The sequence below is a fragment of the Catharus ustulatus genome, chromosome 3 (genome assembly GCF_009819885.2).
Source record: "Catharus ustulatus isolate bCatUst1 chromosome 3, bCatUst1.pri.v2, whole genome shotgun sequence".
Lineage (NCBI taxonomy): Eukaryota > Metazoa > Chordata > Aves > Passeriformes > Turdidae > Catharus > Catharus ustulatus.
In genome coordinates this window covers 58,794,837-58,807,860 of record NC_046223.1, presented here as the reverse complement: position 1 = coordinate 58,807,860, position 13,024 = coordinate 58,794,837, and the positions used below count along the sequence as shown (strand labels likewise).

The window sequence follows — 13,024 nt, the reverse complement described above, 5'->3', positions numbered from 1 at the left end:
GCTTGTGTCTTCCCAGCACCGAGAAGTGGAAATAAAACTGCCTTTTTTGGCAGCATGTGCTCCTTCAAGTCTTACGGGACTTTGGCCATTTATTGTTTCATTGCTTTGAGTGCGTTAGATCTTCACTGTGAGTTAAGCATGAGGATATTATCATGCTGAAGTCATGGCTCACAGCCTTAGCTAATGGATATAGCTGTGCTGGAGCTTCTTGAATGCTTCCAGTGGAGCTGTGCTTAGCTTACATGAGCTCTGGACCCAGTGCCATTTTTTCACCCAACTGTGAATATTGTAGGTATTGCAGATCTTAAGGTGTAACCAAGTTTTCACTGTACAGTAGTTTCACGAATACAAGCCGCACGGATTATAAGCCGCACCCCCGGTGCCTCGACAATGTTGCTGTCTTTGTCAATAGATAAGCCGCACCCCGAATATTAGCCGCACTTTCGTTCGTAGCGAGAATCCGTGCGCAGCTTTCACAAATTGGCCAATTAGTAACAGGATCGCGGCATAGCGGGCTTTACTGGCTCGGGGCGGGGCCAGGAAGGCTCGGCCCGCTCATGGTTGCCGACGGGGCCGGGTGGCCCAGCTCAGCGCCACGGCTCGGCAGGGCTGGCCGGGTGGTGCTGCCGCCGCCGCCGGGCTCGCTGTCCCCCCTCTCCCGTCAGCACCGCCCCGCTGCCGCGTTCGCTCGCCCGGCTGGCAGGGCTGCCGCCGCCGGGCTCGCTGTCCCCCCTCTCCCGTCAGCACCGCCCCGCTGCCGCGTTCGCTAGCCCCGCCGGCGGGCTGCTGCCGCCGCCGCCGGGCTCGCCGGCCGCCCCCTCCCGTCTGCACCACCGCCGTGTTTCCTCGCTCTGGCCGGCACTGCAGGCCCCCGCACCGCCGGGCTCCCCCACGCTGCTGGCCCCGATTCTGCTGGGCTTCCCCCACTGCCAGGCAGCCCCACCCGTCGGCCTTCCTGCTTCTGCCATGCTCCCCTGCACTGCTAGCCCCAGTTCTCCCGGGCTCCCCCGCCCTGCTGGCTCAGGCTCTGCCGCCCGCCCCCCACACTGCTGGCCCCGCCTCTGCCAGGCTTTCCCACCTCTGCCGGGGCCGGCCGGGCTCCAGCTTGGCTTGGGGCTGCCGCGGGCTCTCACTTCCGTGTTGGCAGCTTTTAGAATTTTGTTAATGTATTAGCCGCCCCGGAATATTGGCCGCACTTCCGGGTTTCCACCAAAATTTTGGTCAAATTGGTGCGGCTTGTATTCATGAAATTACTGTACTTGTTGTGTTTGCTTTTTTCACACTCTTAAGAAGCTCAGTAACTGCAAAAAGTTGTTTCTTTCTTAGGATTTATGTGAAATCACACAAAGTTGGTTTGCATGTATAACAGAACAATTATGGAGCTTATTGTATAAAATGTTTTATATTTGTGAAGACATGGGGAGCTTGATTTTTGATGTTCTGGATCATTTTCTTTGAACTTTGTTATTTGGTTTTGCTCAATAAAATTTCTTGTATAACATATTATGCTTCTCTCACACAATCATACATGACTGTGTTTCCTGTGTATAACTTTCATGCTTCAGTAGTAAAAAGCCTTGTAACTTTTAAGGGAAAGGATTATCAAAACACACTTCAGCATGCTTTGAACAAAAACACATCATTGTGGATTTGAACCTTTATCTTAACATTTTTTATGCTGAATGCCCAAAGTAAATAGCCCCTAAAATGGCAGCTTTGATTTATTAACAGACTTTGGTGATGTTTTTAGTCTAAACTAGCCAGTAACACAAAACTCATTAACCAATAAAATAACAATGCAAAGCTGTGACTTTATAGAAATGAAAATATTTAATAGCAACTTACAATGTTGTATTGAATCTGTCTGCTTCAAATATTTTAATACATTGATAACTCACAGGCAGATAGACACAAATGCAGAAAAACACACTTATTTTAAAGCCTGCTCCAATCATGAATTGCAGGCTTTCTTCCTTAAAATGCAGATGGTGTGGATGGGTATTTGTTTAACAGAGTGGGATGGCTGCTGCATGGAAATAACCTGCCTCTGAGGGTAGTGTTGTATAAGTTTACTTTATACCAATTCTGGTCCTCTCTTTTTGTCAGGAAGAACTGTATTAATACTAGTATTTAAAAGTTCTTGGAGACGTTTTGCTGGTAACTAATTGGAGACTGATAAAAAGGTTCCAGTGCAAGCTTAGCTATGGCTTAATTATTCACACAGAAGACTGTTTATAAGGGTTTTTTGCATGAAGTTCAGTGTTTCATTTTCATAGTTATGATGCCAGTGTTAATTGTAAGATTGACTTCAGTATTCTACAGTTTACATTTAAGTGAGTTGTTTTAAAGGAGAGCTGAGTTCTGGCACATTGCTCTTCTCACTCAGCACCCCAGAAATTCAGAACATATGTTTTCTGAAAGGCACACTAACAGCTTAACCAAGGGGAAAGGGAGAATTACTTTAATCTAGCATCTCATTAGTGAAGAGGAGATCCAGGCAATTGGCTTCAGTTTGCGCACTGACTCCACTCATTTTCTCAGTCTCCTTTTTCTTTTAAAGAGCCTTTTATGGCTATAAAAAAGCACGGTGTACTAAGAGTTGAGGGAAGATCTGGAATGTATGTGGAGAAGATGTGCAGTGAATTGATTCCAGTGTGAGAGACCAGTGTAAATATAGCTGAGATCTGCTCACTCTTAGCTTTGCTGTTGAGAAGGATTTGAAATCAGCTTCAGTCTCAGGTTTTTGCAGCTTCTACTGCAGCAGCTTTGGGACCCCAGATTTAAACTGATCTCTGGAACAACTCCAGTCTCCGTGCAGAGATCAGTTTTAATCTGGTCTGAGGATAGTTGAGTGAACAGAACTATTTTCAAACTGAATAAGTTTCAGAATGTCCGAAGAAACACTGATGATCATAGCTGGTGTTTTCCTTATATCATGAAAGTATTCAGAAAAATAATAAATCCATCTTAGTTCTTGTTTTTCTTTGGCTCCTGTTCTGAGCACTGCAGTTTTGTCAGGATGAGGAAGAACTTCTCTTGGAAGTGGCTCTCTTGGCCATTTTCCCAACATGTTCACATGAATCCGGCCAATGCCTGGGCAAGGTGTATGATGTTGATTCACAAGAGATCTGCAAGTTTGAATGTGTATCAACAATCTCATCCTGGAGGCAAAACACATGTACTTGACTTTCTCCTGGCACTGTGCTCGCATTGCTCAGTAAAAGTAAATGCTCTCTGATGGCTCTGTGTGGTGAAATGAGCTGTGGCTCACTGGAGCGAGTACATACCTAAGTGCAGTACAGAATGTGGTGTTATGTCTGTTCAGAAAGCAGGGATGATAGTGAAACCATTCTTAAGGTTTAGATGTATCGAGGGTATAAGAATATAAATATATATATTTTTTTAATACAAATTTGTTGCATTTAATAGCTAGATGAAAATTCTTTTAAAACCAAAAAACCTCATTAAAAGTAGTTCTGACCTCGTGCAAAAAAAACCTAAACCGAAAACCATACCAGAGAGTGAGAGTGTGAAAAGGCTCCTGGGGATTTCAGACATGCTTTTGATTTTGAGGGGAATGTGCGCACAGCCTACTCTGTAACCCTGAAGTGTTTGACCTTGTTTGTTTTACAGACAGTACTTTCATTGGTTAAAGTTTCACAACAGATATTCTTTTCCTTTTTGTTTGAAAAGCAGAATAATCACATGATATGAGCAGAATAAAAACATAAAAATAAATTGGCTCAAAATGTTCTTCACTGTGCTTATGAAGTAGTTCTAGTTGTATTATTCTGTTATCATAGCTACGGGAATATATTAAAATTCATACTAAAATCCCCTAAATGAAAACTTTGAATTAATATATGCATATATAAAATAAATTACATTTTTTCACCATACTAAATTTCACCTTTGTGTTCTCTCTTAAGCACCCTGCCTTATAATGAGTGCTGGCTAGTTTGGTAGTGATTGCCAAAGAAAATTACACAGTGTAATATCTGCAGCTCTCTGAGGTTTGTTAACTCTTCATTTTGAGTGGAGATGGTTTGGAGCTGTGGCTGGAGTTCCAAGCATGGACATGAACTGACTGTGACACAGGCTCACTTCTTCTGTATGTGGACGGGGGATGTAGGTAAATAACACAAAGATGCCACAAAATCTAGCTGTGATGACAAAGTTAGTTCAAGTGTGAAAAACAAGCTAAATTATTTAACTGTATTTGAATCAAGACTACTTTTAGTTGGTTTGTTGGTTTCTAAGGGAAGAGCAGTTTAATAAGCTTACAGCTCACCAGTGAGTAAATGGGGACCACAGTCCCCTGGGGAAACATTTATTAGAAGTTTGCTTGAGTTATTTTTTTCAGAACAGTGAATACTGAAATCCAGTAAGACATCCTGAAATGAATTGCAATGACTTGTACTCCTGCAGGGTAACATCTTACTTTATACAGGGTCCTTATGGATCACTGCTCAGTGGAGACATGAATGGCACAACTTGCTTTACTCCTGGGTGAGGGGGACGGGACCAGTGCTGCTGGAATTGGCAAAGGGCACTGCCTGAGATGGCTCTTTCTGATGAATGGCTAAATGAAAAACAACCAAACCCCAACAGTGAGAAACAAAAGCCACAGCCTGTGTCAGCCCTCTCCCCAGGGGTGGTGCTCCTTAGAGCACTGTGCCTTCTGTGAATGCAGATGTTTGGTTTTTGCCATTCACCAGCAGTGACCCCTGGGAGACAGCCCCTCATGGAGCACAGCTATTGTGCTGCAGAATGCCAGAGCTCGTTCTGAAGATGCTTTGAGTGGAAACTGGGGTCTTATTCACTGCTGGAGGATTGCGTTTTATCTGTCTAGGGCTTACGAAAGAAAAAGTGATTGATACGGGGAACACTTCGCCATTCTGCAGTGCTTTCTTAGCCTTTAGGACTCCAGTAAGCTGCAATAATTGTGTTTGTTTGGGATAGAAGTTCATAGGCAGATGTAGACATGGGAGTGTTTATAGAAATCTGTTCTTGCATAGAATTAAATGGTGATTATTAAGAAAAAATATTAGGCCAGGGAAGAAAGAAATGAAACTCAGACTTGCTCTGAGAAGCTTATCAGCATTGAGTAATTTCAGTGTGACAGGCAAGTGTGGAAACCCACCCAGATCTAGTTACAACTTGTTGGGGTAATAGCTGTCTGCTTTCACATAATTTGCCTCTTAAAAAAATCACTTTTGTGGCTTCTAATTTCACGCTTAAACTGTGCTCATGTGTGAAAGTATTTATAATTGCTTGAAAATGGCACACCAAACATAACCTGCGAAACTCATTTCTCCCAGTAACATGGTGTAATTGTTGGGGTTGTCCCGTGCAGGACCAGGAGCTGGTTGTGGGTCCCTTCCAACTCAGGATATTCAACGATTCTATGGTATGGGTGTGCATGAAAAATTAGATAAGCGCAGCCAGTTGTTAGAAGGCCGTATGTGTAGTGATGGTGTTTTTGTTGGGTTTTGGTTTTTTGGGGTTTTTTTGAGATGCATAGATTTTCATAGGGTACCTTGGAGGCTTTGTTGCAAAGTCACATATTTTATCTCTGTGTAGGTTTTCTTGGTTTTTCTTTCAAGCAAAGGAAAAATCTCTCCCCCCAAAAAGATTAAATTAAATTCTGGTTGTGTTATGACTATCAGAGAGAACACAGAGGATTCATTGATCAGGAGCTGAAGGAGGTGTTATCTTGACATCATCTTTGTCTTGCACATGTTAGCTGCCAGTTTGACAAAATCTCAATATATGCAAACTTTTCCTCCCTGTGCAGAGTGAAGATTTCCACATATATACGCAGTACTGCACCAACTACCCAAGGTAGGAATTATGGGTTCCTTTCCTTTCTTTGTCCCTTGGCCAGTTTGTGTAATGCAAGTTACACTCCATGAAAAAAACCACATACATAAAAAAAAAAAAAGTTAACTTCTTCCCTTCCTAAATTGGAGGGAATTTACCTTTTATGTAAAAAAGAAAAAATATAATAAGTTTTTTTAAATGCTTATCTGAAGTTTTGTTTCATCTATTCTTGTGGTTCATTGCTTTAGCCTTCTTTAGAAAATTATGGTCTTATTCTGCAATGCTGCTTATATAATTCCCAGTAAGAGAGACTGGTTACATGTCAAGGGAGAACATAGCTGAATGCACAAGCTTAAAAAAAAAAAAACCACAAAAACAAAAACAACCCAAAAAAACCAACAAACAACACAAACAGCAGTTATTAGAATGGGAACCTGCTATCCCCTTTTTACAAGCTAAAAAGGAAGCAGTTCTTTACCTACAGACTTATGGGGACAGAGTGTCTAAAAGCCATGTATTGATGTTTTCAGGTCTGTGGCTGTGCTGACAGAGTGCATGAGGAACAAAGCTCTGGCCAAGTTCTTCAGAGAGCGGCAAGAAGCGCTGCAGCATTCTCTGCCCCTGGGCTCCTACCTCCTGAAACCTGTCCAACGCATCCTCAAGTACCACCTGCTTTTGCATGTAAGAAATGTATTGACTTTAGGGCTGTGGTGTTCCTGCCTCTGGTACAAGGCTTGGTGGCTAGAAAGGTTCTGGTGTTCCTTAAATGCTCTTCCTTTTGTGGGTATTTGATTTCAACATGTGGAGGCTTTCTGTCTTTGTCACCTCACACCATATGCATCTATTTGGAGTGGGGAATTTATGGTAATTATTTTAGACATATAGCATCAGTCTTTGCATCCAAATAATTAGCACTTTTTTTGAAAACCGGTCTGCAATTCTAAAGTTGTTTGGAAAATTATTGTCATGATTAAACATTTTGTACACAAATTTATTGTTCCAATGAAGAACAGTGTTTTTCCACATGTTGCAATGCTGGGGGTGGTTGAAAGAAGGGCTAAATACATATAAACACCCTGACTGCTAAGAATTTTGTGGAAAGGAATGATGGAGGAGGTGGGAACTCTTTCCACATTCACTGAATTGAATTAAGCAAGTTTCGGAAATTCATGCTTTATTGTTAACATTTTCTACATATGTTTCCTATTAGAGAGTCATGTTCTAGTGAAGTGTAAAGACACTGATCCTTATTTTAAATGCCTGGTGCTTTTCTGCTCTCCAACTGTAAAGCAATGCCTAGTGTAATTCCATCAGGGCTTTCTAAGCGTGTAGAAATGTTCTGTGTTGTAGGAAAGCCATTAAATGCTGTCTGAAAAATCTCATGTCAGTGTGCTGCGCTCTCTTTCTGTGCCTCTCCTATCACACTGGCTGCTTCAAGTGTACTTGCTGCTAAAGTGACTCTAAAGACTTGACTTTGTTAGTCATCTTGAGTTAATCAGATTGCTAGCAACATGCATCAGTAACTAAGGCAGGAACGTTGCCTTCGAGTGATTGCGATGCACAGACAGAGCAGTACATATAAAAACACACAATTGCATTCCACTGGGGAAGTTCACTTAGGAATAAGGGGACTCTGGTTTTTTCCCTTTGTCTTAGGAAATAGAAAACCACCTGGACAAGGACACTGAGGGCTATGATGTTGTGCTGGATGCCATAGATACCATGCAGAGAGTGGCATGGCATATAAATGACATGAAGAGGAAACACGAACACGCCATCAGGCTCCAGGTGAGTTCCCAGAGAGAACCTGGTTTTGTCAATATATATGCAATTAACATTTTTTAGTTTATCTTTTCTTTTAATCTTTGTCAGTCATAATTTAGACTCCTGTTGAGCATGCCTGTGGCTGTTTGATCTTGGAAACCATGGTCATAACTGCTGCAGGAAAATCTCAGACATCTCTAACCTACAAGCAGCATCCTGTAAAGCATTTATTTTGCAGTAATATGGAACTTAAGATAACTCTTCTTTCTTCCTTTCCCTCAATTGTACAGCACTGCTGTACAACCCTAGGGCATGGCTTTGTTCAGAAATCCTGTGGTTTCCGATTTCTTCTCTTTGTGCTGATTAATTTTGTTTTGAGGCATTTCTTTTGCTGATTCCTGTTTAAGTACTTTCCTCTTGGGTTTTAGAAAACTCATTATCAGTTGCTTTTTGAAAAGCATAAATCTAGAAACATGATACTCGGAAAAACTCTAACTTTGTTTCAAATGAAGATTTTTGGTGAGAAGAAAGCAAAGCTAATCCCTGAGTAATTTTTTGCATTAAGAACAAGCTCTTTTGTAGAAATTTTACTCTCATTCTGTTTCCAGGTTCCCAGTGAATCACATTTCTATGTTACATTTTCAATATTTATATTGCTTTAAGAAAACTAGGGGGATTTTTTAGTTTATAAAAGTAATAAGCTTATCCCATTTCAGAAATGCATATAATGTAATTCTTTGCCCCCTTTTTTTTTTTTTTAAACATACATTAAATTTATTCACCCCTTTTGTGGTTTTCTTCTTTTTTCTGTTTTGGTTTGGGTTTTTTTAATGATTGTTTATTTTTTGTGTTCCTGTTGTTTATGTGTAAGGAAAATTTGACAATGTCTCGCCTGCAGCACAGTAACCTTTGCCATACATTGCTGGAAATGCATGCTAATGACTTTTAACAACAGTCTGTTATAAATCTGAGTAATTATATTCGGCAATAAATAGGGATTAAATGCTTTTGAAAAAAAAAGAAAAGCTTTTTTTAATTTATTGAGCTCAGCTGGCAAATGTATGGGGTTGTGGAAAATGTTTGTGTTCACAGTTCCCCTCTGAAAAAATAAAACCTGTTTCTGCAGCCAGATAGGCCTTCTATGGGCTCTCACATTGCAATGTGGTCTTGCGAGGTTTTATTCCTGTGAATGCTTTAACCTGCATTGGTGCTTCAAATGGACCAGGATGTTTTCTAGCTGAAAGCTCTATGAAAGTCTAATGTCCTAGAGCAGCCAACTTAGGATGAGGCAATCTGTCCCTGTTTTGCTAATGCTGACAGGTTTAAAGTCCTGTGGATGTTTTAAAAGAGTTCCCAAGTTAAAAGTTTAGCCAGCTTTTAGAATTTGATGCCCCATGCTGAAGTCCTATGTCATTGCCATTGACAGAAAACAGAAGCAGTTTAAGGAAATAGAATAGCCATAGCTAAGTGACAGTCTTGTAAAGACGTTCTTAGATGTTTCTCCAACAGTTTTTATTCTTGAGTAATAAATAAGGTGAGAAATATCTCTGATTTCTACACAAATCATTAATATACAAGCAAATATTCAGATGTTCAGTTGACCGAATCGCTTGTGATCCTTTAGTGTTCTGGGAATCATCTCTTCAATTCAAACACCTCACAGAGGTGTCTTCTGTGATGGGCCTATAGGACATGGTCATGGCATTATAATTCATTTAGTGGGAGACCACACAACTTCAGGGGGATACCCAGGGTAAGAGAGAAATGTTAAGACAGATTGGCTAGGAACATAGGGGAGAGTGTGACAGAGACTGATGTCTGAATTACAAAAGATTTTCTGTCTCTGGGAGCAAGGGAAGCAGAGGTTGTGCTCTTTCATTGCAGGCTGTCCCAGGGAGTTCAGGGCTCTTTGCTGGGTCCATGCAGAGGCAGTAACCAGGACTCAGGGCATTTTTTAGTGTGGGCTTTGCAGTGAGCCTCCAAGCACTGGCTGCAGTGATACACTTAACTAACCAACCTCAGGATTGGTGTCTGGTGGCTTTCTGCTGTTGGATGCTGAACTTTCTAAAGGAGAGTGGGAATGGCCTCAGCAGATCCTTTCGGTCTTTTGCTTCAACAAAATCTGTGAAATTGATTTTGGTTGTTGTTCTTTGATCTGTTGCAGGAGATACAGAGTTTGCTCACTAACTGGAAAGGGCCAGACCTCACGAGTTACGGGGAGCTGGTGTTAGAAGGAACGTTCCGCATTCAGCGAGCCAAAAATGAGCGCACGTTGTTCCTCTTTGACAAGATGCTGCTAATTACAAAAAAGAGAGATGAAATGTTTGCATACAAAGCTCACATACTGGTATGGCAAAAAGCAGGTGGAAATGTGCTGTCTACAGGTCTCCCTAAAACTCCTCGTGATTCACATTGTTTTCTCTCTTCCGTGCAGTGTGGAAACCTGATGCTTGTTGAAGTAATACCAAAGGAACCACTTAGCTTTAGTGTCTTCCACTACAAAAATCCTAAGATGCAACATACTGTCCAGGTACAACAGAAACCTCCCTGCCCACTGTGTAACCTGGCTTATGTCCATACTGTGTTTATGACCCCGCACAGCACAGGAATGCATTTTTCTCATGGTGCCCAATTTTTTTTACCAGGCAAAGTCACAGCAAGACAAGCGCCTTTGGATTCTTCACTTGAAGAGGTTAATTCTAGAAAATCATCCTGCTAAAATTCCTGCCAAGGTAAAAAAAAAAGCAAAACGAAAAACTGACTAACTAACCAACCAACCAAACAAGCAAAAAACCTAAACAAAATCACAGGACGCCTCCTTGTATGGGTACTAACTTAAAACAAACTTGTTAACTGTAATTTACAGAGAGTTTAGACTCCAGGGTTTTAATTAATATGTTGTTTCCTTATATCTTTAAATATAAATATATAATAAATATAAAATATATATATGAATAAATGAGAGGAATAAATGAGAATAAACGAGGAAGTTCCACTATGATTATCTGCAGGGCTTGGTATGGGAGTAGAAGAATTTAACCTGGTTAGCAGCATTTGTCTGCCAAGACATAAGTAACGGAGGTGAAATGTCAGAAAGCTCGACTCTAGGTGCACATCTTAGCTGGATGCTGCCTGTCTGCAGAGCACTGGGATGCACTATTTGCAGTACTGTAGATATTTTTAATTTTAATCAGTCTTGGTTATGTATCATAGCAGTGAAGCCGTTGGCAGCACACACTTCACTGCCACTACACACACCCATCCTCAACCCAGCATCTTTAGCTGGGACATCTGTCCCTTTTTGGTGGGATAGCTAGCAAGCTTTATACCAGAAAAAAAAATGAGGCACTGATCATAGCTATAATATCTTGAAATGAGGAAATCTCCTCCCCTTATTTATGAAATCCAGTCTTGGAGCTTCAGTGGTGCCTCACAGTGTAACATACAGCACCTCTCAAAGGGGTTAACCCTTGCTAGCTCTTGCCTAGACACAGCAGACACTGACTCATGTGGAAACAGGATTTTTTTCACATCGAATTTACTCTTGATTTTTCAGTTTCCCTGACTGTTTCTTCACTCAGGTTTATGGTGTAACAGCTAATAAATGTTACCTGTGACTCACATGCACCATACTGTGCTAACATGCATTTTCAACAGTGTAACGAAAAAAGACTTAAGGGAGAAAAAAGCCCTAGCAGGTCCTATTGCTAATTCTCCTCTTTTTCTTGACAAAGTCTATTGAAGGTGTAATGTTTATGCTAGTATCCATACTTACACTGTAAATACTCATTGCAGTTTATTAGGTTGTTAAAAAAAATTACAATATGATCTCAGCCCTTGTATCAATTTTTTTCTTATTATTCAATTTTTATTTTATCTGTGGAAAAAAATGTGAAACCAAAAATATTTTCTTCTCAGAGAAATAATTTCACTTGAAAAGGAGAAGTCAAATGAATTAAATCTTTAAGGTTATCTGTACATTTTAAATTTTTTTTTGGTTTTTTTTTTTCTGTTGAACTACTAATTGCTTGTTGCGAGGCTTTGGTCTGCCCAGCTTCTGGAGAATGTAATAGTAGTCCACATATGACACCTGGTGGAAAATTACCAAACTGCACCTGTACAAGGGCAAGCATCTTAGACAGGATATTTCAGTTTAGATTATATTTTACATAGTAGCTGATATGCTTCCTAAAACATCTGGATTTTTTTTCTATTGTAAAAGGGACAAGTCTTAAGCAATCAGGAGATGCTCTTTATCCTGCATCAATCTTACTTAAACCAAATTATGGTTATTTTTTTGACACACACTCTTCCTCTCCATGCACTGCCTATGCAGAGTTGGGCACGCAAGACAAAGTTTATGGGTGCAGTGAACAACAGGTTTTCTGTGCAGACCAGGAGATAAGCTCTTGTGAGTTCCTGCCACCAAAATTTTCCTCCCCATAGGTAACATGTCCAATATACAGAGAAAAACAGAAAATACAAACAAAAAAAAAATAATGCTACTAACCATATTTATTAGTTCCCAAATTAAATTTGCTGTTATTTGCATATAAGCTCACTACTATCTATAGTATGTAATACATCTTACCCTGCTACTAAGAGTTTTAATTTCTTCATTTGTTACTTTATCTCTTCCAGGCCAAGCAGGCAATTCTTGAAATGGATGCTATACGTAAGTTGATTCTTTTTCACTTCTGTTTTAAAAATTAGTAAAACCTTCTTCAAAATGTTGGCTTTAGCTATTGATGTCATCTGAGATGGGAGAATGCCAGGCTTATGTTCCTTGAATTATGACCCTGCTGGAAAAATTAGATGCAGATCCTGCAGAGTTTGTTGGGATGGCTCTGGCTGAGAAACTAGCAAACAAATATGGTGGTGGTGGATAAATGTTCCTGGGTTAGCCCTCTGGAGCCAGGCACAGCTACATGGGCAAAGCATTCCCATGACTGCCTGGGTAACAGCTACCCTACAGCAGCATGTCTTGCTTGTGTAGCTTCAGGGTCCCATGAGGTGCAACTGCTGGGCATAAAGGGATGATGGCATTGACTCCAAAGAGAACTGCCAAGGTGTCTGAAGTGCCATCCATGTCACTCTCTTATTCCCTGTGCTTGTTCCTCAGATCACCCAGGCTTCCACTATAGCCCTGAGGGAGAAATGAAATCATCATACCAGCCTAAGGAAGGCACTGCTCCTCACAGAGTGAGAAGGAAATCAGGTGAATAATCTCACACTCTAGATGATGAAAGGAAAAACAAGCAGGGTTGTTTTAGAGGTAGATTAGGCTGGGCACATGGAATTAGTTTTTAATCTGCACTCCAGGTAGATTTAACATGGCACAGTATCTCTCTGATGTGGATAAAGTATCTTATTAACCATTTGTTGCTTTTGTAATTTATGTTTTTATCTATCTACATTTAATTTAAGGAATATACAT

The 13,024-nt window shown here is 40.7% G+C and overlaps 1 protein-coding gene across 6 annotated transcripts in view; it reads left to right on the top strand.

The window, feature by feature from the left end:
- The window catches only part of PLEKHG1 (pleckstrin homology and RhoGEF domain containing G1), a 126,486-nt gene that overhangs the window by 102,285 nt on the left and 11,177 nt on the right, over positions 1 to 13,024 (top strand). For all 6 annotated transcript variants that reach the window (XM_033055379.2, XM_033055375.2, XM_033055376.2 and 3 more), the window contains 8 exons: positions 5,798 to 5,844; positions 6,354 to 6,504; positions 7,480 to 7,611; positions 9,752 to 9,934; positions 10,022 to 10,117; positions 10,233 to 10,319; positions 12,229 to 12,262; positions 12,710 to 12,805. In XM_033055379.2, coding sequence (XP_032911270.1) covers positions 5,798 to 5,844; positions 6,354 to 6,504; positions 7,480 to 7,611; positions 9,752 to 9,934; positions 10,022 to 10,117; positions 10,233 to 10,319; positions 12,229 to 12,262; positions 12,710 to 12,805 — 826 coding nt within the window. The remainder of the gene's footprint in view (positions 1 to 5,797; positions 5,845 to 6,353; positions 6,505 to 7,479; positions 7,612 to 9,751; positions 9,935 to 10,021; positions 10,118 to 10,232; positions 10,320 to 12,228; positions 12,263 to 12,709; positions 12,806 to 13,024) is intronic.